Below are 27,183 nucleotides of genomic sequence, written 5' to 3'. Positions count from 1 at the left end.
ATGGATCCCGGGCCCCCCAGCCCCGCCCCGCCGAGCTCCCGCCGCCGCCGCCTCCTCCTGCCGCAGCTCCCGGCCGCCGGGCCCGGCGTGGTGAAGTCCCTGTTCCCCGCCGAGCTCTCCCCGGTCTCCGGCCTCAGCCTCACCATGAAGCAGCTGCAGGGACTTGGCTACAGGTGAGACCGGCCGTGCCAGCCCCCTGGTGCCCCCGCCCCATAGCCCCCTGGTGCCCCTCCCCTCATGCCCCATCCCCTGCCACCCTCCGAGCCCCCTGGTGCCTCTCACACGGCCCCACCCCCCCCGCCCCTGCAGCCCCCAGAGCCCCCCTGGTGGTCCCTTCCTCTTCCCCCCGTGCCGCCCCCCTAAGACTCCACCCCGGCAGCCCCCGTAGTTCCCCGGTGCCTTTCCCCCCATGAACCCATAACCTCACCCCTGCAGCCCCCATAGCCCCTCTGGTGCCTGTGCTGCTCCTCCTCCCCCCACATGGCTCCCAGGACCCCACCCCTTCAGCCCCCATAACCTCACCCCTGCAGCCCCCATAGCCCCTCTGGTGCCTGTCCTCCTCCTCCTCCCCCCACATGGCTCCCAGGACCCCACCCCTTCAGCCCCCATAACCTCACCCCTGCAGCCCCCATAGCCCCTCTGGTGCCTGTCGTCCTCCTCCTTCCCCCACATGGCTCCCAGGACCCCACCCCTGCAGCCCCCATAACCTCATCCCTGCAGCCCCCATAACCTCACCCCTGCAGCCCCCATAGCCCCTCTGGTGCCTGTCCTCCTCCTCCTCCCCCCACATGGCCCCCAGGACCCCACCCCTGCAGCCCCCAGGACCCCACCCCTGCAGCCCCCAGGACCCCACCCCTGCAGCCCCCAGGACCCCACCCCTGCAGCCCCCATAACCTCACCCCTGCAGCCCCCATAACCCCTCTGGTGCCTGTGCTCCTCCTCCTCCCCCCACATGGCTCCCAGGACCCCACCCCTGCAGCCCCCATAACCTCACCCCTGCAGCCCCCATAGCCCCTCTGGTGCCTGTGCTCCTCCTCCTCCCCCCACATGGCCCCCAGGACCCCACCCCTGCAGCCCCCAGGACCCCACCCCTGCAGCCCCCATAGCCCCTCTGGTGCCTGTGCTCCTCCTCCTCCCCCCACATGGCCCCCGGGACCTCACCCCTGCAGCCCCCGGGACCTCACCCCTGCAGCCCCCAGGACCTCACCCCTGCAGCCCCCATAACCTCACCCCTGCAGCCCCCATAGCCCCTCCGGTGCCTGTCCTCCTCCTCCTCCCCCCACATGGCTCCCAGGACCCCACCCCTTCAGCCCCCATAACCTCACCCCTGCAGCCCCCATAGCCCCTCTGGTGCCTGTCCTCCTCCTCCTCCTCCCCCCACATGGCTCCCAGGACCCCACCCCTTCAGCCCCCATAACCTCACCCCTGCAGCCCCCATAGCCCCTCTGGTGCCTGTCGTCGTCCTCCTCCCCCCACATGGCTCCCAGGACCCCACCCCTTCAGCCCCCATAACCTCACCCCTGCAGCCCCCATAGCCCCTCTGGTGCTTGTTGTCCTCCTCCTCCCCCCACATGGCTCCCAGGACCTCATCCCTTCAGCCCCCATAACCTCACCCCTGCAGCCCCATAGCCCCTCTGGTGCCTGTCCTCCTCCTCCCCACATGGCTCCCAGGACCCCACCCCTTCAGCCCCCATAACCTCACCCCTGCAGCCCCCATAGCCCCTCTGGTGCCTGTCGTCGTCCTCCTCCCCCCACATGGCTCCCAGGACCCCACCCCTTCAGCCCCCATAACCTCACCCCTGCAGCCCCCATAGCCCCTCTGGTGCCTGTCCTCCTCCTCCTCCCCCCACATGGCTCCCAGGACCTCACCCCTGCAGCCCCCATAACCTCACCCCTGCGGCCCCCATAGCCCCTCTGGTGCCTGTCCTCCTCCTCCCCACATGGCTCCCAGGACCCCACCCCTTCAGCCCCCATAACCTCACCTCTGCGGCCCCCATAGCCCCTCTGGTGCCTGTCCTCCTCCTCCTCCCCCCACATGGCTCCCAGGACCCCACCCCTTCAGCCCCCATAACCTCACCTCTGCGGCCCCCATAGCCCCTCTGGTGCCTGTCCTCCTCCCCCCACATGGCTCCCAGGACCCCACCCCAGAGCTGCCTCATGCCTGTCCCCCCCACTCCCCCGAGGATTCCCACCCCTTCAGCCCCCATAGCCCCTCTGGTGCCTGTCCTCCTTCTCCTCCCCCCCACATGGCTCCCAGGACCCCACCCCAGAGCTGCCTCATGCCTGCCCCCCCCAGGATTCCCACCCCTTCAGCCCCCATAACCTCACCCCTGCAGCCCCCATAGCCCCTCTGGTGTCTGTCCTCCTCCCCCCACATGGCTCCCAGGACCCCACCCCAGAGCTGCCTCATGCCTGTCCCCCCCCACTCCCCCGAGGATTCCCACCCCTTCAGCCCCCATAGCCCCTCTGGTGCCTGTCCTCCTTCTCCTCCCCCCGACATGGCTCCCAGGACCCCACCCCAGAGCTGCCTCATGCCTGCCCCCCCCCCAGGATTCCCACCCCTTCAGCCCCCATAACCTCACCCCTTCTGGCCCCCTCCTCCGTACATGGCTTCCAGGACTCCACCCCTGCAGCCTCCATAGTCCCTTGGTGCACATGTGGCTCCCCTCAGAGCCCTCTTGTGCCTGCCCCGGGACCTCATCCCTTCAGCCTACATAGTCCCCTTGGTGCCTGCCCCGGGACCCCATCCCTGCAACCTCCATAGCCCCCTGGATCTTGTTGCCCTCCCTCGCATATTGCTCCCAGGACCCCACCCCTGCAGCCTCCAGAGTCCCTCTGTGACTGCTTCCATTTGGTCTCTCTAACCCCACCCCTATAGCCCTTCCTGGTGCCTGCCCCATGACCCTGCTCCTGCAGCCTCCCTAGTCCCCTGTTGCCTGTGCACTCTCCCATACATGGCTCCCCGGACTCCACCCTTGCGGCCTCCCAGAGTCATCTTGTGCCTCCCTCCTCCCTGACACATGGCCGTCATGACCCTCCCTCTGCATCCCCAATCCCTGCAATCCCTGTGAATCCTGGTGGCTATCCATATACAGCCCCTATGACTCCTGGTGTCTGCCCATCTCCCCAACATATGGCCCCTGATACCCCACCTATGCCACCCTCACATCCCACTGGTGTCTGCCCACTTCCCCAATGTGTATTCCCTCTAAACTCATCCCTGCAACCCCATAGCTTCCTGGCACTGGCCTCCTTGGTGTGCTCTTTTAACACAGAGTGCACACATGGTGCCACATGATCTCTATATTATCCATAGTGGCTGCCACCACCCCCACACATGTGGCCCCTATGACCTGTCCCGCACACAACTCCCAAGCCTTGCAGCTCCCCACCTACTGCTCCTGGTACCTGGGCTCCAAGATCCCTGTAATCCTTCTCCATATGCCACTCCTGCCTCTCTAATCAACCCCTATCTTGTCCTGGCAACTCTGCCTGGTCCCTACAGCCTTCTCTTCCTCCTCACACAGCCCACATGATCACATCTTAGTAGACCCTCAGTTCTCCCTGGCTCCTATTTCCATTCTCCAGACACTCTGACCCCTGCTGCCTTCTCTCCCCACCCCCGACTCCCCAAACAGTACCAGCAGTCCTGTGCACTGGTAAATCCCTGCATTCCACTTTCAATCTTCTTCGCTCAAACCCTGCAGTCTATTATACCACATCCTCTCACTTCCCAAAGCCTTCTGAACATGCCCTGTAGCCAGTCGTCCTCAAACTTTTTTACTGGTGACCCCCTTTCACAGAGCAAGCCTCTGAGTGGGACCTCCCTTATAAATTAAAAACACTTTTAAAATATATATAACACTATTATAAATGCTGGAGGCAAAGCAAGGTTTGGGGTGGAGGCTGACAGCTCGCCCCCCGACCCCCAGTTTGAGAACCCCCTGTTGTAGCCCTTCCTCCACCCCACACCATGTAGCCTCTTACCCATGCCATGCAAAGTCCTCCTCCATTACTGTCTCAATATTTCTGTTCTTTCTCTGCACTGAAATGACTGAGACTGTGAATTAATCATAAAGGGCCAAGTATATCCCTGGTGTAAGTTTGTTGCTGATAGTTTACCAGGGATGAATCTGCCCAATATGTTAGTCTGGCCCATTCTGCCCTATTCCCAGAGTTAGGTTTGTACAGGTGCTTACCATGTGTGTTTGAGGGTGGATAATAAGTTGTTGCTCATGGGTGTATGTTGCGTCGGGCAGGATCTTCAGATTTGAAGATTTTACAGCCACCACTCAAATGGGACTAGGTTAGAGTCCCTTGGAGCTCATTAGTACCACTCTTTAACGCAGTTTTGTAAAACGAGCATCAAGGTTGTATAGGCACAAAATCTGCTGATTTCCTCTTCTCTCTGGTGTTGGCAATAATATTGCAAAAATAATGATTTAATCACTAGTCAATAACTACACATTATGAGCAAAATTCATCCCTATGCATAGGGCAGCACAAGACCAACACAGCATTTAAAACCTGATTTGGGCTGGCGGCGGCGGGGGGGAGGAGGAAATAAATGGTATAAAGTTGTTTTTAGATAGCCCTCTGCACAGGGATGAATTATTTTCTCCCACCATTCTCTTCCAGGCAACAAAGGAATTAAACGTGGGGTTATTTGGGTTGGGCTGTTTGCCACTATTCTACCTCTTCATGGCTCTTTGATAGACCACATAATACCTATAAATTCATTCCATACAATAGTACTCTATCACACATGCAATGTTGCCAATGCTCACAACGTTATTCCAAGTTTTATGATATTTGGGGTTTATTTCAAAGCCCCAGCTCCTGGAGGCATGAGATTAGAAGAGGATTTCAACTTTAATTGTAAAAAAGGTAGTTTCTAGCTATGATACATGTAGAGAAAAGCTTAATCTTGATGCAAGTGTTTCTGAATGACATGGAAACCAGAAGGCAAAGAACCCCAAATATATTTATCATGATTTTAGGCCCGATTTTTTAACTCTTGAGGTTAGCAATTCTGCATTTGTGCACCTACAATACACCAGTCACTAAAAGAAATGGGGTTTAATTGCTTTAAGGACATTGGTGTAAATCCAGTCCACATCATTCGGTTGAGTCATGTTGGCAGGAATGTGCTGAAACTTGTATTACTCCCCCGGGGAATTCTGCAGCAAAAAAATTAAATTCTGTGCACAATATTACAAAATTCTGCATATTTTATGTGTCAAAATAACTTAATATAATCACTCTGGTTTCAATTATTTCAGTAATTTACTTAAACTACAGTACAATGGATGGAGAATGGGAGTGGGGAGTATTGGAGGAAATCCCCAAACCCCCTAGCCTAACAGTAATGTAACTAGGTTTGACCCTTTATTTCTAGTTATTAGTCAACAAATATATGCATCCATATTCTTAGTGTTACATCAAAGGCAACTGAAGAACAAGTGAGGGCTGGGGAATCAAACTCACAATTTATATTGGCTACTGTCCATCTCCAGAAAGGTTCGTAGCAAACAGTTCATGGACCACATTCTGTTAGAAAAAATTCAGTCCAAAAATTAGACCAGTTTTAATCACTAAAGCACCATAAGCTTTTATCAGGCCATACTGTCCCTTACACCACTCTGGCAATGTAAAGGAGCCTTAAATCATTTACACCTGTTTTATACTCCTGGGAGAATTCACAAAAAGAATGGGAACAATTCAGTAAGCAAGCAGGTAGCTACATTCTGCCCTCCCTCAGGGGACAGTGCCTATCCCATGCCTAACTCCTCAGAAACGCTCTAAAGCCCTGCCCTTCCACGCCAAGCAAGCTGCAATAGCGAGTGAGAGGGACAAAGTGTGTGTGTCTCACACACAATTGTGTAACCTCTTCCCCTCAGACAGTGATTTATGTCTCTACTGGCTGCTGCGGATGCCTGAACCAACCTGCCTGCAATGCCGGGGAGAGGTGTGTGACCGCTCTTTTGGCTTCCCTGTCAGAAGTCATTTTTCTGTGGGGAATCAAAGAAATCTGCGGGGGGCATGAATTCTGTGCATGCGCAGTGACGCAGAATTCCCTAGGAGTATTGTATTGCTCTTACCAGTACTGTCTCTGCTATGGTTACGCAAAACTTCAATCTGCAGGATTGTTAAACTGGCACCTTTTGCGTTGTCCACTACATAAGCTGATCAAGAGTAACCATTCCAATTTGAGCTCATTTACAGTTTATTTCTACGTTTTAAACCTATTGTGGTGGTTCCTGTCTGAAACATTCAGTAAAATAACTCATTTTCTTAATCTTTACAGTCAGTATGAGAATTCTGTGCAAATGCTGGGAATGAGGAACAGTAACAATCTACAAAGAACAGACTCGTCAGAATCTACTGATTCAGGTTACTTTTTAATCCACACATAAGTACTAAGGAATGAAAAAGCTTGACATCCTCTTGCCTTGTATTATAAAGAGCAATTTTCAGGTTTAACAGGAAGCTAATACTGTGTACTTGCATAATTCACTGCAACAATAATTAATCTTAGCAACCCTCCTGAAGCAGGAGGGAGATGGCCCCATTTTATAAAAAAAAGAAAATGTCGAAATGTAAGTACAGATGTTAAGTGGCCTGTCCAGCATCATACAGTAAGTCAGTGGCAGAGCCAGTGTGAAAAATCAGTTCTGGCTCCAATTCACTAGTCTGTTCTGCCTCTCTGTAAACCATTGGCTGGTAAACATAGCTCTCCCATGTTAGTTTGTGGTTGCTGACAATCAAGAGGTAACGGCTTAATGGTCTAAGCAGTGGGTTTGAAATACCTACACTCCTTGGAATCACAAATTGAGTTTTTAGCAGAATTGACTGTGCTTTTCATCCTTCTGAGGTAGATAAACTGCGTGAATACAATGTAATTTCATGTTGATCTTCTTGATTAATACCTTAAACCATGGTGGCATATTATGTGCTGTTGGTTGTCCAACTATTGTCCTTGCACCCCAGAGATATGTAGAGCCACTTAAATACAGCTATGTCTAAAACTGGAAGTATTTTTGTATGGGAGGCGCTACATCAATGTAAATATTGTTTAGAGTGATATGATTAACTAATACCACTAAAATCGTGGGAGTTTCATGGTACTCTATTGACACAACCCAGTATAGGGAAACGGCCTTCTCTCTATGTATGTCTCGTCTTGTGTAGTGCCATGAAGGCATTTTTCGATAGATGACTGCGTGAGATTTGCTAATATTACCTACTTTGTGCAGGGGAGGGGGGTAATAAAAGAGCATGGCTAAAAGCTTGCATATAGGAGACAATCAATTGGCAGGGCTAACCTGCAAAGGAATGGCAATTTATTAGTCTGTGTGGAAAAAGGCCAAAATATTAGTTAAGTTGTGGTTCTAAAGTGGTATGTTCCTTTCTTATGTGACAGTTTCTCATACAGGGCACCATGGTGGGATATTTTTATTCCTCCTTTTCTCACTCACCCCAAAAGCCCAGTATCAAACCATTACCTGTGGTCAGAAGTAGTAGCTGGGTGATACTCAAGGCTGTCTCTCCTGCCTCTTCCCCTCCCCCCCTCCACTCCAGGGATTCCAGTAGGGGATGATTTATCTGGTCTATGACTCTCTCTGCATGGCAAAAAGTTGCCCTGCTGAGCAAGTCACTGTCTCCTTTTGGGGGGAGAAGATCTAAGACTCCTCGCTAACAGTGCCCTGTACTTTATATTTTCAATATTAATAAAATTTTTTTATCTTTCACAGGCTACTGTCTAGATTTTCCTGATCCCCTGAACTCAGACATTGAGGAAACGTATGTAAAAATGTGCTAACCTTTTGGCATTTTAGACTATACTATTAACTGCTAAATGTGGGCTAATGGGAGGCTTGATCTGAAAATTCCACAGCTAGTACATGTAAAATGGGCTCTTCTCACTTAACCTTCTTGAAGTGTATGTCTTGGCACATTGCAGCTTGAAATTCTAGGTTTTCTATTTCAACAGAATGTGGCCCAGACTGCTTAACAGTCTTATGTCTAAGTTAATGTGTTGCCCAGACCAAAGTATGTACTTCTGAGCACCCTAGACTCTGAGCATCACATTGGCACCTTGCTTAGGAGTCTGAGGGCTACACCTATCTTGCATGTAACTTATAGTTTTCATTAAATACTCAGCAATACTATTTGCTTGTACATGTACCTTAACTGATAGCTAACAGCAATTGCTTGTTTTGAGTTTTCCACCTATGGTCAATCAGTTATGTCCTTACCTTGCAGGTAAAGAAGATGATGGTGTTTTGGACGCACTTGGTCCTTGGGCCACCCTGTCCCATTTCTCACTGAGAAACTCTTGTTTCCATTTAGGCTAATCTGCTGTTAATACTATCCTGAATTAGGAAACACTAGTTCTAGTCTCCTTGGGGAAACTGGGGTAGGGAAACTGGGTTTAGTCCTCCAGCCCAGCTGAGACAATAAGTCTCTAGGAAACAAAGAACAAGATGGTCTGCTGTTCTTAAGGCCATGTCTATACATACAGTGCTGTAGTGGGTGTGGTGAAGGTGCTCTATGCAAAAAACACCCTCACAAGCAGTAGAAACTTTGTTGGTGGAAGAAGCTCTCCCATCGACATAGCTCTGTCCACACCAGCGCTTATTCCAGCATAATTTGTCATTCAGGGAAGTGCTTTATTCACACATAATTTATGTCAGCATAAGCTGTAGTGTAGACATAGCCTAAGGTGCACAAGTTTAAAAGCTGGGGACAAGTAGCAGCAACAAACATTCCATGACTTTGAGTTTAAACAACACTAAGTAGTCCAAAGTATTGGATAATGAATTAGCAATAAAAGTAACTAATGTCCTTTGTCTGCCTTTTTTCAGCTTTGAGAAAACAGTTATAGAATCTGGCAGATTTACTAAGTGAGTACAATTTGAATTTTAACTTCCCTTCTTAATTAGTTATCTGTTGATCTATTAAATTATGCCACTAACTAATTCAGTTTTGCAGTGGAAAATCTGAGTTGTGTTGTCAGTTACTGTTAAGAGCTTTTCAGTTTAAGTGTTAGAGTAAAATTTGATTTTATTTTTGTCTGTGTTCTCATTGCAGTATTCAATTACCCATCAGAAGAATACGTTCCCTCCCGGTAAGTGAGAGGGATTTTGGTCTTTCAGGAGTGGCAAAGAGGTTTTCAGTATTAAGCGTTACGCTACTTATGCACCCACTTTTTTATTCGCAGATATCCAGCAAAACTCATTAATCTTCCAGTCCCAAGAATCTGGTGTTGCTTGTTGCTTAAAATTAAGATAACAAAGTCATAGGCTATAATCTTGAAATGGATCAAAGTGTAATCTGTTATGTTCTACAAGGCAGCCTGTCACTAGCTTTATGTGGAAGTATTGCATGCTGGGACCTGTTGTCTCCAGGGGCTGCATGTCCATGGCCAGCCCTTGTCTTTAACATAGTTTGTGCCAGTTTGGGTACCATAGCCCTTACGTTCTTGGCAAGCTGTCATCATGGCCTCTCAGTTGCCCAAAATTTGGGGAACTGGTTGATATTGAGCAGGATATACCCTCTCACTTTTGCAGCAGAAGCTTCTGGGGTCTAGTCCTGCTCTGAAGAGGAGCAACTCAGATTCATTGGATTGTGATGTTTTTCACCTGACTGAAACAGATGACAACAAAGAGAATGTAAGTTTAATTCACTCTACGCATCTCCAAAGTAGTGTAGTATGGGAAGCTATACCCAGGAAGATGTGACTTGTTGTATGGGGCTTGATACATAGGGATAACTCCTTATTTGGGGAGGAGGTTTGTAATGAGTGGTTGATGTGGTGGGTAAAGCCTTTCTTATTATTTTTGGTGAACTGTGGCAGTCTTAAACTTCTCCATGGTTTGCCTTGCAGAATTCGCACTAATCTGGTGCAAAAGCTGACTTTCCACTTTCTGTATTACCATAATGCCTAGGAGCCCCATTGTGCTAGGTACTGTACAAATGCAGAACAAAGCACTTACAGTCTAAGACAAAAGACAACAGACTGATACAGACAGAAAGACATGGGAGTACAAGAGGCAGTAGACAGTGTCGGTCAGCCTGATAGGTACTGGTCTAGTCTAGCTGTTAAGTTTTTAGGCATTGTGGTAAAGAGGTCTTAAATGGGATTTGAAGGAAAACACCGCAGTGGCTTTGTAGATGTTTAAGAGGGGTGGGGGGGGGGCACCCAAGCGTGAGGCGTTGCAAGGGAGAAAGCACAAAGATGCTTGTTTGGAAATTTAAAAAATGGGCAGTGAAGGCTGCTTGGAGGCAGGAGTTGACCTGTTAATACTGAATGACGGATGATAGGGTGAGGGCTAGGTTGTGAAGGTTCTTGAACATGGTGACAAGTAGCTCATGTTTCATATGATAGAGAAGAGGGAGCCAGTAGAGGGATTGAGAGAGGGGTGACACGATCAAAGCTGTAAGTTGGAAAATCATCTTTGCAGAAGCATTGTGAATGGATACGAGCCAGGAAACACTATTTGTCAAAGCCAGAAAAAAGGACATTTCAGTAATGAAGATGCAAGCCTGGATAAGAGTTTTATCTATTTGGATGGACAGGAAAGGCCATATCTTAGAGAAGTTATGCAGAAAGAATTGGCAAGACTTAGACATAGCCTTGATGTGAGGCCCTAGAGAAGTCCAAGTCAAAGATGATGCCCATGTTACAGGCATGAGTGACAGGCAGGATGGTGTAGTCATGCATGGTGATTGAGAAGGCAGTTGTGGGAAGAGCTCTGGTTTAGCCATGTTGAGCTTGAGTTGATGGTGAAATGTCCATCTGGAAAACATCAGGCTGAGATTTTAACTTTGGACAAAAGAAGACTGGTCCGGAGCAGAGAGGTAGATCTGAGCCATCAGAATAGAGATGGTATTTGAATTTGTGGATGATATTACCCAGTGATAAGATGTAGAGGGAGAAGAAAAGGGAACCAAAAAGAGAGCCCTCTAGAGCCACAGAAATTGGAAGGTGGATGAGGAGGATCCTCTAAAGGATGTGCTGAAGACATGATTAGAGAGGTAGGAGGTAAAACTAGGAGTGGATAGTCACGGAAGCCAAGAGGGGGAGCATGGTTGACTGTGTCAAAGGCAGCTGTCTGGTCAAGGAGAACTGGGTGCAGGTTCTGAGTCTTGGCCAGGAAGATATTGATGAGAGCAGTTTCAGTTGAGTGCAAGTGGCGGAAGCCAGATTGGAGAGGATCTAGGATGGATTTGGAGGAGATGAACTCTGGATGTCGACTGTAAACAGCACATTCAATGAGCTTAGGAATGAAAGAGATGAGAACTGAGACAATAACTGAAGAGTTAAGTTAGGTCAAGGATGAGGTGTTTTTTAAATGGGAGGAGATTAAAGTATGTTTTTTTTGTGAGGGGAAAGAGCCAGAGGAGAGTGAGAGGTTGAGGAGGAATGTAGGTAAGGATTGAGAGTGGGCGTGAGGGAGATCAGAAAATGGATTGGGGTCACTAGGGCAAGTGGAGGGGTTAGAGGAGGAGAACAGAGAGAAACATTTGCCTCTCACTGGGGAGAAGGAGAATTATAGGCAGGGACAGGAAGGCAAGGTGAGGGGAGGAGGAAGGCCATGTCACATCTTGTCAGTTTTCTCTTGGAAGAAGTCAGTAAGAACCTGTGCTGAGAAGTGGAGGGAGGATGGGAGGGTTTGAGGCATGAGTCAAAGGTGGTAGAAAAAGCAGCTGGGATTGTGGGTGTGAGATTCAGTTAAGTTAAAGAATTAGATTTGTCTCGCTAGGAAGATGGCAGAACTGAAGGAGAGAACAAACTTGTAAGAGAGGAAGTCAGCCTGGTCCCAGAATTTCTGCTGAAGATTTTCACAACATGAGAGCAGGAGTGTAGGAAATGGATGTTGGAGGTGAGCCAGAGCTGGAGGTTGGCAGGATAGACCTTGTGATGGGGGAGAAGGACAACAATACTATAAAGAGAAGGAGACTGAGAGCAGATAGACTGGAAGTCACAGTAAGGCCGTGTGAGAGGGCACAGGCTGATGGGTGTGCTGTAAGAGATCAGGTGGTGATTGAAGAGAGGGAACTCCACAACAGAAATCATCGAGGGTAGTGCCTCTTGAAGACCAAGTCAAGTGAATGGCCCTTTTGGTGAGTGGGAGAGTTGAACCAGGACTCCAGGTTGAATAAAGAGCTCTAGGTGAAGGATTGTGCAGCTAGAGGGTCAGATGGGTCATCAGCATGGAAGCTGAAGTCACCAAGGATGAGTGGGGGAAATAAAGGAGAGAGAGCCAAAGTTGAAATTGGAGAGGAAGGCTGATGGGGAGGAGTTGGGTGGATGGTAAATAATAGCAACATAGAAGGGTAGAAGAACCAGATACAGTGATGCTGAAATGGGGGGGGGAGGGGATCTAAAGTGGCAGTAACTGGAGAGAAGCCCCACCCCCACCAGGGTCTGATCTGTTATGGTTGGGTAAGGGAAGAGCCCTCTGTAAGGCCTAGTCTACACTGGGTGAGGGGATCGATCTAAGGTATGTAACTTCAGCTACGTGAATAACAAAACTGAAGTCTATGTACTTAGATCTACTTACCGTGGTGTCTTCACTGCGGTAAGTCGATGGCTGACCCTCCCCTGTCAACTCCGCCTGCGCCTGTTACCCTGGTGGAGTACCGGAGTCGAGGGGAGAGTGCTCAGCTAGATGCGATAAATCGACCCCCCCTGGATCGATCGCTGCCCCTCTATCCAGCCGGTAATGTAGACAAGCCCTAAGAGCGCAGCTACAGAGGCAGCATCAGATGAAGGGTTCTGGGAGAGCCAGAAGCTGGAGGGAGAGATATGAAGCGGTTGTGAATGACGGATCTTGTTAGGGAGACACAGCTGGCACAACAGTATGTTGTTGGGATTAACTTCTGTTGGTGGAAGGGACAAGCTTTGCTTCACAGATCTTTTTAGAGCTGGAAGGAGTATTCAACAGACAGCGAAAGGAAGGAGATGGGTGTCAGGGTAAGAATGGTAGCATGCGACGGGACAGGTGTGGGGGTGGGGATAGGAGGAGGGCCCCCGCTGGGGCAAATGTCACCAGAAGTGAGGGGGAGGAGGTGGATATGAGACCTATATTCTGATGAAAGAAAGGGGGAGATTGGGTGGGTGGGAACTATAGAGAGGTGAGGGTAACTGGAAAGGGAAGATGGATGCTCCCTAATTCTTGTGCCCTATTAAAATGGAGCATTTTTCTAGGACCACTTCAGCTCTTTGCTAGGGATGTTCCTATCTCGAAACTAGTCTGTGTGGGATGGGCCCTAACCTAATTAGGGCATCCTACCTTCGCTGAGGATCTAGAGTCCAAACCTACTACCTTGTCATCCCTCTTACTTTCAAGGCTTTCCCTTACCTCACCAGACAATTGACCTGTCAGGTTGTAATTATCAAACTGTAAACATCTGTGATTTCATTAAACTGAGTGAGTAAATCTTTAAGGAACTTGATTAAGGAACTTGTCTGGGGCTATTGAGTCCAACTCCATTACAGACCAACTAGCTGTGAATTTGATAAATGAAGAAATCTTACAAGGACTCAGATTTCTGCAGAAATCTATCTGTCATTCTCAGGAGTAATGGGAGGAGGGCGCAGCTTGTCGCACAACAGCAAGTTCATTCTAGTGATTTAGGCACAGATCTGGCTGCCTTTGAAATGATTAGACAAGACTCTTGCTGGAAAGTTTGATAGGTGCAGGGCTGATAGTTGACTGTAAAGGATACTCTGAGAAAGTGAGTCTAATTCTCCTATATTAATCACTATTATAACAACTTTCCTTTGGAAATGCACATATGCTGAAAGATTTACTTACTCCCTTGGACTGCAGGGAGCTGAGTCCAAGAGGGGGCTGTAAAATTTCTGTGCAATGGGCCCTTCAACCTCTAAGCTTCGTTGGTTTGATAAAATGCTTGCCTTGCTCCCTTTCATTAAGGAGTCCTTTGAGTTTAAGAAGCCAACCAGGCCCGCTTCTCGTAGTTGTCTGCGTGTCCGTTCCCTTGAAGATGGAAAAGATGTTTTTGGGCAAAGACAGAACTCTGCCCCAGCTCGGATGGTATGTATCAGGCTGTCCTTGGCAACGAACCCTCTGCCTAGCCGTAGGCTTGCTTGGTTCTAGGAGAAAAAGCACACTGAAGCGGTGGTCCGGAGACATGATGCTCTGGGAGTGGGGGAGGGAAGAAGCACCGACTACTTTCTGCATCTTTATTGATAACACACTGAGCTGGAAAAAAAAGTCCACCCAGCTTTCAGGCTTTAATGCTGGGAAAAATCTCATTGTACCCTGAATATGGGAGATCAGCTAGGGGTGTTACCAAAACACCACAAGTAGTTACTGACTATAATCCTTCATGAAACTTGAGCTAAACGGCAATAAGTCAAGTGAGCGTGGATGTCTAACAAAGCATGGATTGGATTAATCTTTTTGTTGTGTTGCTGGTTCTGCAGTGAAGCAGACAGCTGTGTTGAAATTTAGATGCGTTTAAAAGAATAAAATTGCATTTATAATATAGGGATGAAGTACTATTCTATGGCAAGTTCTGTTGCTTGGCCAGGAAAGGGGCCAAGACCACTATATAGAAGCAGGGAATTGGGGACTTTGGTTTTCATCTACTACTTAACTATGGTGATCCCTCTTCTTTCTGAAAGTCTCCTGGCTGCATGCACAAAACCTGGAGACTTGGGTAACCTCCTGTTACTGAGACCTCCTCTCTCTGCACCATCCTGGAAGTGAGCTCCTCTTTGCAAACGTGCTGGATTGTATAATTTTCCAGAATGCAGGATTATCCCTTAATGGAAAACTAGCAATGAAGTTTTTCACTATTCTGCTGGCCAAATAACAGTGCCAGAGCCAGGTTTGGAGCTGCCTAAGCCAGTTGATGAATAGGTGGGGTGACCATGTGAACAACTCCTGTAAATCCATTTCAAGGAATGGCACTGCCTTAGCTGCTAGAACCAGTATTCCTAGTCATCTAGAAGGGAGACCATAGTGTCATGCTGTCTGGAGTGGTTCACAATTGTGAGTGCCAATCTCAGGTCAGAAAATAGGGCAGACACCCCAAACTGGTGATATATTCTATAATTAGATTTCACAAAGACAGTAACAAAAGTGCACTCCTGGATCACTATACCAGTGTTACCATGGAGCCACAGACCGTCCCTTTAGACCTTTCAGCCTGTTTGCCACACAGACAAACTGATCTTAGTGATAAAAGGTTATTAAAACCAAAAATCACACCACGTTTGCAACCCCAAAGGATCAGTCACTTACCCCAAGTCAATGGATACTCTCTATGTCACACCAAAGACAAGGCTGGCAGCCAGTTTCTCTAGTAAACTAACTAAAGATTCATTAGCTAAGAAAAATAAATGAAGTTATTGAGAGGTTAAAGCAGGTAAAATACATTAACAGGTGAGTCTAAGTTTGTAAGTCCAAAATGATAGCAAAGATGTAATAATCTGCTAGTCTTCCATAAATCTCTCAAGGTTACCCAGAATAACTTTGGGGATCTCTGTCTTGCATCTGGAATGCTTCTCTGTGATTGTCCAAATAGTTCAAAGACAGTCTCATTCCCTGGATCCATTCTTATAGCTCCTTTCCACTGAAAGCCATCTGGCAAGTGTTTTCATTCACAGCATGGACTTCTGCTTTGTTGACTAAATGCATACTGAGTCTGAATTTCCATTGTGGAACATAATGACCCATGCTTTGAAGTTAGCAACCTTCTTCATTTGTATTTCCAAAGGTCCAATTGCATTTGATGGGTAAACTTAATTACCAGGATATACGCTATGTAAATTATAATGTAATTAGTTTTCATGAAGTTTACACATCAAGTAAATTCTCATCTGAATACTAACACTCAGTTTTGATCTATGATTAAGTAAGTACAGGAATATGCAAAAAGAAAAGGAGTACTTGTGGCACCTTAGAGACTAACCAATTTATTTGAGCATGAGCTTTCGTGAGCTACAGCTCACTTAGCTGTAGCTCACGAAAGCTCATGCTCAAATAAATTGGTTAGTCTCTAAGGTGCCACAAGTACTCCTTTTCTTTTTGCGAATACAGACTAACACGGCTGTTACTCTGAAACCTACAGGAATATACAAATGTAACGTGACAGCAATCAACAGGGTATGGATAGGTGAAAACAATACCTATTAACACATCAGTGAATTGGTCTGTGCATACTAGTACACTTAACATTTCTTTGATATTCACACACAAGTGAATTGGCCTATGGCTCTGACCTGCTGGCCTGTCAGTGTCACACACAATCCCCAGAATAAAGGGCTGGATGGAGGCTGCCATTCAACCAAAATGTCTTCTTTCCAGTTTCCCACTGGTGAAGCCCCTGAAGGTGACTTGGGAAACTATAGGCCTGCTTTCATACAGCAATCATCTCTAACTTCCCCTGACACTGAGGAAGAAGATGATGGATTCCTAGATATATTGGATGGGGAGGACTTGAAGGTACGTGAAAGGGGAGTGGTTGATTTATGCTTGCAGGGGACAGCATTCCTGTGTCTGTACTGAACACTTATTTAGAAGTAATGTGTATACATAATGTCCTGAGTGCAGAGTCTTGATGCAGGTTTTTAAGTGACCATAGTAATGTAAATTCTAGTTAAGCCTTGTAGGGCCATCAACAATCTGTTAATGGTATTTGTCCAGGGTGAACATCTATGTTGAGTAACTACAATAACTAAGATAGATAGAACAATAGAATTTTTTCATCACAAGTGGCAAAAAGTTGGTAATTGCAGATGATCCTCCAAGAGGACTTAATGCTGTAGACTGTGTCTACACTACAGACCTTACAGCAGCACAGCTGTACGGTTTCCCATGTAGCCACTCTGTGCTGGTGGGGGAGAGTTCTCCCACCGGCATAATTAAACCACCCCAAAGTGGTGGTAGCTATGTCGGTGGGAGAGCGTCTCCTGCTGACAGCACTGTCCACGCGGGTGCTTTTGTCAGTGAAACTTGTGTCCGTCGTGGGGGTGGGTTTTTTCATACTCCTGACTGACAAGTGTTTTACTAACAAAAGTGCTAGCATAGACATAGCTGTAGTCTTTTCCACCTCTTATTGCCTTTCATAGATATACAGAAATGTTATGCTTCTGCTTCTAACAGTAGACTGTAGACCTTGTCACTTCAGTTCCTCACCAGCAGACAGTAGCAGTTAAATGGAGACAATTTGCTGCTGTTCCTATGTTGATGATAAAATACTTACATTGCAATTTACTGGGGAATGCCCAGGAAATAGTGGGAAGGAAAAAAATCTGTCTACAGTGGGGTATTTAATGGAGAAGCCATATTTCTGGGGATGGAGTCATGATTGGTAAGCCCAGAATTGGATGTACCTTCTTTGCAATCCTTTGCTTAAACAGGATGCTGTTCCTATTTGAATGCGTGAGAGCAGGAGACTCTTAAAGTTGTAAAGTAACATTTTTAAAAACCATAAATGGAGTTTTTGCTAAATGAATCAATTGCTATAACTTCCCTTACAACAGCTTTAAGACTCTGCCTTTCCAGTATCCTAGTCTTCATTAGATTGGAGTTCCTGCTAATCTAAGAATTACCAGATAAACGGTAGTTCCCCCAGTTGTGAATGAATAAGTAATCCCAAAGAACTGTTCTGCCACCTGCATTAAATTTAAATGGCTGCTTGAGCTGGGCAAAAGCCTTAGACATGTTGTGTAATCACTGTCCATGATAAAATGTGGTTCTCCTGAAATGTGATAGAACTTTCTGCTTCCTCAGAACAATGAAGAGATGCCATCTGGTGTGGCAAGCCTTTGGACGGCTCCACTGGTCATGAGAAAAGCAGACAACTACGTAAGTGTCCCATCCCAACATAATGAAACTTGCATCTCTTTCAAAAGGCCATCTAGACCATTGAAATTCCTTATTAAATACAGATTAAATCATTACTCTTAGTTGGCATCCCTCGTACACTCAAGCCATACATTTGCTAATATGGCTTTCGAAAACTGCCCTTGTGTCACACATCACCTCCATATTGGTGCACATAAAATTCATTCTGCACATGAAAAATTAAAAAAAATTAGGGAGAACAGTGATTAGGACCCAGGTTTCTTGCATGGCAACTAAATATATGGCCCAGTATTGAAGTTAAAAGAGGTCAGCTGGCTGTGGCACCAAATTATGTCTCAGCTACTTTGCGGTGACAGTCCAACACTCACTCATGCTCTAATGAAATCTTCTATAAACATGTTTGCAGGAAACTTTAAGTTTGAGACTGATCTAGACTTTAACCTCATCCTTGGCTGGGGGGAGTGTCTAATTTTTCTCTGCTTCTTTTCCAGATTAAACGGTGCAGATTGTTTGGATCACCATCTCTGCCCAGTGGTGTGGCTAGGACTGCCCTGAAAAGAATGGAAAGGTCCCAAGAAGAGACCTCTCCAGGAAACAGCAAAAGGAGGAGAAATGTGCCTGGAACAACTTCTGAAGAAGCAATGGTTGGTGGCTTAATAATCTAACATTAACCCTTGTCTAATCAGTTTTATTTTGTGAGGCTAGGTATCCAATTCTTCTATAAATTATAATAAGGATGTTCAAGAGAACAATGATCTTCCAGGTAGATAACTGTTCGTCTGACAAGCTGTAGTCTCTTAATGCATGATGTTAGAGGATGGGTTAGGTGGGCTTAAGCTCAGGTCTTCCATTGTGATCCCAAGTGAAAATAAACTTGAGGGTGTGACAGGCCAGGATTTAGGTGTTCTATGATATATACCAATTGATGTTAGTGTCCACTCTTAGTGAAGTGCATTGATTCTCTGTGGGAAAGGATAATAGGCCATTGTTACTCAGCAATCTTCTCTAACTGTTGTTCCTGTAGAGTCTGAAACTAATTAGAACTCAGTCATCCTCAGAGATTGAGAGCATTTTGGACAGTGACCAAAGAAATCTTATTGGCGATTTCTCAAAGGTAACATTGATTTTTTTTAATAGCATCTTTGTGTGTCAAACTAACCCAAGTCAGGTTCTCTCTTGCTCCAACAGTGCATGTCTGAGTGCTCTATAAATGCTAAGCACTAAAGTACTTTAACAATCATTTACTAATTAACTCCTCACCCTTGTGAGGTATTCTCAATCCTTTCCCACAATATTCATAATTCTCTAACTCCCTACAAACTGTTAAAATTGCATCCGTTTTCCCTCTGCCTCTTTAGATTGTAAGGTCTTGTGGGTGCGTGGAGTTTTAGACTGGCTACTATGTCAGTGTGGGCAGCCACAAACCATGACACACATGGAGGACTGCAAAATGACTCAACTTCCTGGAAGTCTTCGTGCCTTGACTATTATTAAGAACGCTGTGGCTTGGCTTGACCAGATTGCCTATGCCAAATTAATAATAAAATAAATAATGGGCAGGTGCCTCTGCTGATCTGAGTGTCTAGTTATATTAGTGGGTGCTATAAAATCAATAACTAGACATTCTGTAACTGAGATGTATGGTTTACACTGTCATAAATGGGATTTCCTCAGTCTGAGTTAGCCTTTGTTTTCTTTTTTAGGATTACCTTTTCCACACTGTAGATGGGAAGCATCAAGATTTAAAATATATTGACCCAGAAATGGTATGTATCCCAGCGGCAATAAGAAATTTCTTTTTACAAGGAAGCAAACTCATGTAGCACATAAGATAAACTCCTGAAATCTTCTTTTTCTGTGCAGATTGTATCTGTGCTGACTGGGAAGTTTGCAAGCTTCATTAAGGAGTGTGTGATAATTGACTGCAGATATCCATATGAATATGAGGGAGGCCATATCAAGGTACAGTGACCCTGCAGGAGAAATGTATAGGTGTCTGATGTATGGCTACCCTTTGGGCAAATCAGGGAGCACTGGGAAGTATCTTTAAAGATGCTCATTCTTAACTATTCATGAGAAAATCCAAGGGAAGGCTGGCTGCTGAGGGTTTTTTTTTCTTTTCTTTTGTTGCCCCTTCAGGTTAAGGAGATGGTGTCTGATCTTGTATTTAAAATTATATTACAGTCCTGCCCAAAGTCCCCAAACACAATTGGGACCATGTTGTGCTGTGTGCTGTACAAATTGTTTAGGACTAAGCTCACTCTTCGTGATTTCTGGATTAGCTTTCCCTCTGAAGGGAGGAACACTCAGCTCTCCTTGGCTGGAAGCAGGGAGTGCCTTAATGGGAAGTGTAGGGCAATTGTAGAGGACTGGCCGTACACTTGTTTCTCTGTAGAAGAATCAGAGTGTTAGGGTACCTATTGTCTCTCGGGAAACGGATATTAAAAACTTCTGTAGCTTAATCGGACATTCAGTTTACTTGAACTAAATGTTAATATTCTAGCTGTAGAAGAAATGACGTTATTCTCTTACACAAGCTTTGACATGTGAGCAGTTATTCTGAAGGGTGCTGCTTGAGTAAGCTGGCTAGTTTGAAAAAGCAGTTCAACAGAGCCCTGTGCTTTGAGGTGGAAAGCTAAATCCTAAATCCTACTGACGTTGTGCAGTCACCCAAGTGACCACAAGAACAGGAGCTCTTCCAGCAGAGAGTACTGCTCTCCAAGGAGTGTAAACAGCAAAGCAACTGCGCTCAACAAGAAGATAGAAGTGGCTTTGTTACATCTCCCCTCCTACCTTGTGCTGTATGCTCAGTTGCGACTCTGCCTTCCCAGGGTGCTGTAAACCTCCACATGGAAGAGGATGTGGAGGATTTCCTGCTGAAGAAGCCTATCATGCCATCAGAGAACAAACGAGTAATAATAGTATTCCACTGTGAGTTCTCCTCAGAGCGGGGTCCCCGAATGTGAGTATCTGAGCATGGTCCTACCTATACTGGGATTGGAACCCCACAGCTGTGCTAGTGATGCAGTTGTTACTAGTAAGCTTTTGAAGGTGGCTTAAGACTTTAGATAGCAGCGTGTCAACCGCTTACGCAATTTACTGTAGTAGGCGCTGGCTCTGTCGTTCCTGATAGACAACTGGTTTTCAGAATTTGTCAGACAGTACAGCAATTGTTTCTCACAGGTGGTGGCTGGCTGCTGTACTCTGTTCTTGGAGTATCGGGAGGCACAGGTTAGGAATGTGGTTTGTGCAAATATAACTTCCTTTCTAAACTCAGGTTTGTAGGTTTTAACTTCTGTCCCTATTACAGGTGCCGGTTTGTGAGAGAGAGAGACAGACTGGGGAACGAGTACCCCAACCTGCATTATCCAGAGCTCTATGTGCTAAAGGGGGGCTATAAGGACTTCTTCTTAAGATGCCAAGTAAGGATCGCTCATTTATTAACTTCTCATTGCCCTTTTGTTTTCACTCTTCACAACAGGGATAACATTGAAGAAATGCCTCTCTCTCCAGCTAAATTCAGCTATAGGGCTTAAACTGTGCTTCTGAACAGATGAAGAGTATTTCACTGCACTATACTTGATTCTTGCTCTTTTGTACATAGTGGTCTTGCTGTGCTACAAGACTAGATTGATTGCTATGATTAACTTGCCATTTGAGGAGTTTTTGCAATAAAGGTTGTGACCGGGGTCCTAGTGGGGGCCAGCTGTGGTCACTCAATTAGGGTGAACTGCAAAGAATGAGGCAGCCAAACCCCCAAAAGCTGGTGGATATTCCAATACTTAGATTCACCAAGCCAGCATAAAACAGCTTCTTTATTACCTTACTGGTTACTCAGAAGTCCAAACAACACAGTTCCCTTAAAGTGATCCAGCCCCAGGCCTCCTTCCAGGTCAAATATGTTTTCTGAAAATCTTATTTCATCATATAAAAGAAAAGGTTCTACCAATCCCAAAGGATCGGACACATCACCTCCCAGGTTAATGAATGTTTCAGATCTTACCCAAATACATGCTACAGCCAGTTCTTATTAACTAAACTAAAATTTATTAAAAAAAGGAGAGAGAGAGTATGGTTAAAAAATCAGCATACATACAGACATGAGTTCAATCCATTGAGGTTTAGATTCATAGCAGAGTTGGTGAGCTTTGTAGTTGCAAAGAGTTCCTATAGAATTCAGTTCATAGGTCATAGTCCAATGTCCAAATCTCTCATTCAGGGCATACCAGCATTACTGGGACCTCAGTCTTGCGACTTAAACTTCCCCTGATGAAGCTTAAGCAGATCTGGGATGACAGAATAGGATCCAAAGATCTTTTGTACAATTCCATGTCTTTTGACAAGCTGGAGTTCTTCAGGGAACAAAAGGTAATTAGGATGACTTTGAAGGAGGTCCATCACCAGTACTTAACTATACAAATTAACATAAGGCCATTTGCTTGTTCCTCCCCCATTCACAGTATATTTCAAAGAGAGATGAATACCGAGATATCCCATGTTTACAGATTGTTTAAATGATATCAGAATACAGCATAAACAGGGACTGTTGATTACATTGTGGACCCTAGTCATACATATATAAATATACAAAAACACAAACATTATCTCCCCACATGTCTTTTGAGGGTTATTTATTATGCAGGATGTTCAACCCTTTCTAGCCATGCGTCACAAAGGCTCTTGCCTAAACCCTCTCAACACCTCAAAGCTACCTATTATAGTCACTCTGGCACTCACCAATGTCTCTTGGATGAGGTATAAAATTGACCTTTTGTAGTTTTAAAATCCATGATATTCTTCATGAAAGCAAGAACAAAGGAGAAACATGGGTTTGTCATTGTCTGACGCTGTATGATGATCAAAAGCTTGAGTTTTTTCCCATAGATTCTCAGCTCGTTTTTACATTAGAAATATCAGAAATGTCAAATCTGGTCTTTGCTGGGGCTCTTCAGGGTATGCTCAGCCCTTATTTTGAAGGGTGATATTAAATCTCTTACTGCTTTTTCTGCCTTAGTGCATTTAAAAGTTTGAGTAAAAATTGCTTTCCATCTCAATCAGGTTCCATTTCTTTGCTGCCATGCCCTCATTCTACCAGTTCTCCAGCTAGCTCTCCATACCATTCCAGCATAGACAAGGAGAGTGTTCTTTTAAAAATAAAGTAAACCAACTGTGCTCCCTTCCCCCCTTCCTAGCCTTTCTATTGCAAATAAATCCATTTCTTTGTATTTTGTAAGTTCCACTTAAGACTGGTGTCCTAGCCAAATTTCCCCTACACTCACAGGCTGGACACTGTTTCTTTTTCCTAAATGGCTGTGTAGTGTTGCTGTGCTCTGTTGGTTTCATTGGTGGGAAGAGTCTTTCTTGGGAAGAGGCTTTCGGATGGGAACAATGTGAATATAAGGTTGTCAGCTCTCTCAAAGCCGGGCCTTCTTCAGGAGAAAGATGTCAAGTAGAGCTGAATGATGAGTTCAGTTTGTGAATGTTGACTTAAACCACCTTAACCATTTGTTAAATTGCAATTTGGGGCCTGGATCTAGATGCCACGGTGATAGGATGGTTGGGTAGTTGTATGGAAGGTTGTAAGCATGAGCTTGTTTGCTTGGGACCTGGGGTCTGACAGGGTTCAGATAGGAATGTCATTTGTACATGAAGCAATGACAAATTGATGTGAAACCAGCTTTTCTTTCCTAGAACTACTGTGAACCCCAAAGCTACCGCCCCATGCACCATGAGGACTTTAAGGAAGACTTGAAAAGGTTCCGCACGAAAAGTAGAACATGGGCAGGTGAGAAGAGCAAAAGGGAACTGTACAGTCGCCTGAAGAAACTCTAAGAGCTGTATTGATGGGCAGCGGAAGACTGCTCACCATGTAGGAAAACTGAAGTGGGAGGGGAGAAGAGTGTATCTGTTCCTTGGTCATGATTATCATGCACCAACTCACTCCATGGACAACTTTGCATTCTTGTCAGTCTTGCTGGAAGTGATAAGAGAAACAATATGGAACACTTGTATTCACCATGCTGCTCCTGTTGACCTAGTGATCTGCATGCTGACTGCAAAGATGACTTTTCTGTATGCCTTCCACAACATGGTTCATGGAAATGGATTCTCTTCTATGGCATACATAGAAACAGCTACCCAACAGCCTACTGTAGGTGGGGTGGCTTGAGCTGGCATGTGCTGTGTAAGTGTTAATGGTGAGATTATTTTAGTGCCTGTTTTAAAACTATGCCTTATTTTATTTAAGTACAGTCGAATGAAGCTAATACCACTGCAGGCGAGTCATCTGGATTGCACTGAGACCTAATTTCTGCTAACAGGCAACCCCTACCGTGGCGTTCTCAAGTCTTTCCTTTCAACTGCAGCTCTGATTGGTTTTTGTTGGCAGTGTAACACACTGTAGTGAAGTGGGATGGGGAGTGGTGCTTCTATATGAGGCTTTTCACACAACTAAAATGCAACACCTACAGGAAGCCTACTGACAGTATAACGGGAAACTGCTCGTTGTACAGATATCATGTTCTTTTAATTTATTCTGTGATCTAGGTTGCTTTGTTTTATATTTTAACTTCAGGAACTTCTCCTTAGCTGCTTCATTAAATCTGAAGGAACCATCATTTCAAAGTGGGCAGAATTACTGCCAGTTCCCATAAACCAGAGAACAGGTTGCTTCTGATGAACTCTGAAATGCCAGGCGGCAAACCTGATTATGTATTTAGCGTTGCCAAATTGAGCAGTGATGGAGCAGCATATTGCTGCTTCTTTCAGTTCTAGGTATTATCATGGTTTACATCTGGAAGAGAACCTGGCTATGTGGAATCATGCTTATCCTGTCATTTGCAAGTTGATTTGCTTCTCAGTGAAACTTCAGCCACCTCCCGCTGTGCAGCTGTTCTAAAACTGCTTCAGCAGCTGTGGATTTTTAACTTCAGGTGTTTACAACTGGTTTGTTGGAAGGACAAAGCAAGAGAGGAGCCTACAGCCAATGAGCTTTCTCCATCAGTAGATAGTTGATGCTGGTAAAAGGAAAAACTTTCAAAGGCCGGCTTTGTGTTCTCCAGTTAAATAAAGAGCTAAATCCTAGAAATTAGCTACCCAAAGCAGAGGATCCCATGGCAAGAGATTGTGCCAGTGTTAAACCTGTTCTAGTTGCTTCTTTGGCAACATGTAAAGCATGTCTAGCAAATGCTAAAGCAGTCTAATGCAGGGGCAGGCAAACTGTTTGGCATGAGGGCCACAGCGGGTTTCCAAAATTGTATGGAGGGCCGGTTAGGGGAGGCTGTCTCCCCCCAGACAGCCAGGCGTGGCCCAGCTCCTATCCAACCCCCCACTTCTTGCCCCCTGATGGCCCCTCCCGGGTCCCCTGCCCCATCCACCACTCCCTGTCCCCTGCCCCATCCAACCCCCTGTTCCCCACCCTTTGACTACCCTGACCCCTACCCAACCCTCCCTGCCCCCTTACCACGCTGCCTGGAGCGCTGGTGGCGCTACAGAGCACCAGGTCAGGCCGCGGCTCTGCAACTGTGCTGCCTGGCCACCCAGAGCATTGTGCTGGTGGAGCGCTGAGGCTGCAGGGGAGGAGCCAGGAGCTCAGGGGCCGGGCAGAAGGGTCCTGCGGGCTGGATGTGGCCTGCCGGACGTAGTTTGCCCACCTGTGGTCTAATGACTTAGCATGTGATCTGCCTCTCACTTTGAGCACAGCGAGACTAGTATGCTCTGCTTCCCCATGTGCCAACATATCAGTGAAACCAGCTCTATGTGTAAGAAAGCAGCCTTACTTTCCAGAGATTCTCAAAGACCCTTATTTTTAGCTTAGCAGAAATCCTGAAGTGCTTCAGATGGCTTGACTTGTGCCCTTCAGGTCAACATCAAAAAAGGCATTTACATCAAAGTATAGGGTTGGAAAGGTTTTGTGGCGTTTTATTTTGTTTTTAAGTTTTCCATTTCCTAACGTCTACTGTTCAAGTTTTATTCCTTTAAGTTTCAAAAACATTACGTAATGCTTTTATTCTTTTTTAAAGTTAAGTCTCTTATGGGTGAATTAATAAGTGTTAAATCAGTGCTGGTGATTTACCAAACTTATAATCAAAAAACAGGAGGGAAGTTGTATTCCACATCCTTGCATGGTATTTTGTATTAGGAATTTCTGTAAGAAGCCCAGTGAAATGACTTAAGTCTAAACTTTCTGAATTATGTGTCAGTATTAAATCTGGGAAGGGGAAAGTTGTTCTGAAATCCAATCAGTAATCCATTTGACTAAAGCTACCTTCTGATACATGATCACTGTATGCAGGTGATCAGTATGTACTCAAAGCTGGCAATTTAGCAACATATCTGCCATACACATTCCCCCAGTGCAACATGGCAAACAAATGTCATGTCGGTAACAATTGTGAAGATCCAAGTCACATCCAAAAAAAGCAGGTGGGAGACTGTTTGAGTAATGTTTTTTTCCCCCCCATTTGAAAAGGGTCATTCACCTTTGGTTTCTTGTGTAACAATAACCATTATAGCAATCTGTGGCTTTACCATTGTATTTCCTGAGAATACCCCCAACTTCCTGGTATTCAGGATATTAAATGTATGCTGAGTATCGCTGTTTAACACTGCTGTACCACATTGTTAATTAGTTGCAGTGTTCGGTTTGTGTTAGAGATCCATGTAACCTTGTGGGGGGGGGGCAGGGTGTGGAAATACAAAACCTTGTTTTATACCTTACTTTGTTCTTTTGTATGTACCCTGGTTTGAGTATTTTGTTTGGGTGGGAGGGAAGTTGTAAGGTGTACATGGTCCTAAATAGGATCTGTACTAATACAGCCTGCATCTGTAATAGACTCTTGTAGGCTGAGGGAATAAACTACCTAAAATCCAAGCTGTTTGTTTCTAATGTAGTTCCATCATTATGAGCCTTGAGCAGTGTGGTGTAGTGTGGACAATTCCCATGCTGCCTCTCTCACTTGGAAGAAGCTCCCTATAAACATCTGCAAAACCAACTCATTATCCTCCTCCAAATCTCTCCTTAAAACTCCTCTGCCATGAAGCCTACCAAAGACTTAATGGTTAGGCTGTCATTGTTTCTTGTACTCCTCTGCTGGACTGTGTGTATCCATCTGTCTCCTCAGATATATTGGTATTGTAAGCTCTTTGTGTTGTCTCTTTGTTCTGGGTTTGTACCACACCTATACAATGGGGTCCTGGTCCATGACTGGTGCAGAAATACTAATATATACTATGAAATAAGATGTGGAACAGCATTCTCATACCGCACTGAAAACAGACTACACTCATTGTATTGTGGAATTGCTTTCTACTAATTTTCTAAAATCCCTTTCAC

The 27,183-nt window shown here is 45.8% G+C and overlaps 1 protein-coding gene across 1 annotated transcript; it reads left to right on the top strand.

The window, feature by feature from the left end:
- CDC25A (cell division cycle 25A) lies at positions 1-26,878 on the top strand. Its single transcript, XM_077808534.1, has 16 exons — positions 1-173; positions 6,308-6,393; positions 7,755-7,803; positions 8,868-8,906; positions 9,094-9,130; positions 9,573-9,674; positions 13,947-14,066; positions 16,347-16,484; positions 17,775-17,849; positions 18,341-18,493; positions 18,874-18,963; positions 19,553-19,615; positions 19,713-19,811; positions 20,681-20,811; positions 21,160-21,271; positions 23,541-26,878. Exons 1-16 carry the CDS (start codon positions 1-3, stop codon positions 23,679-23,681), a joined length of 1,608 nt encoding a protein of 535 aa, XP_077664660.1. The 3' UTR covers positions 23,682-26,878.
- The last annotated feature ends 305 nt before the right edge of the window (positions 26,879-27,183 follow it).

Source organism: Eretmochelys imbricata, chromosome 2 (assembly GCF_965152235.1).
Source record: "Eretmochelys imbricata isolate rEreImb1 chromosome 2, rEreImb1.hap1, whole genome shotgun sequence".
Classification (NCBI taxonomy): domain Eukaryota; kingdom Metazoa; phylum Chordata; order Testudines; family Cheloniidae; genus Eretmochelys; species Eretmochelys imbricata.
The sequence above is the reverse complement of the archived record's forward strand: the minus strand, read 5'-3'. Positions and strand labels throughout refer to the sequence as shown.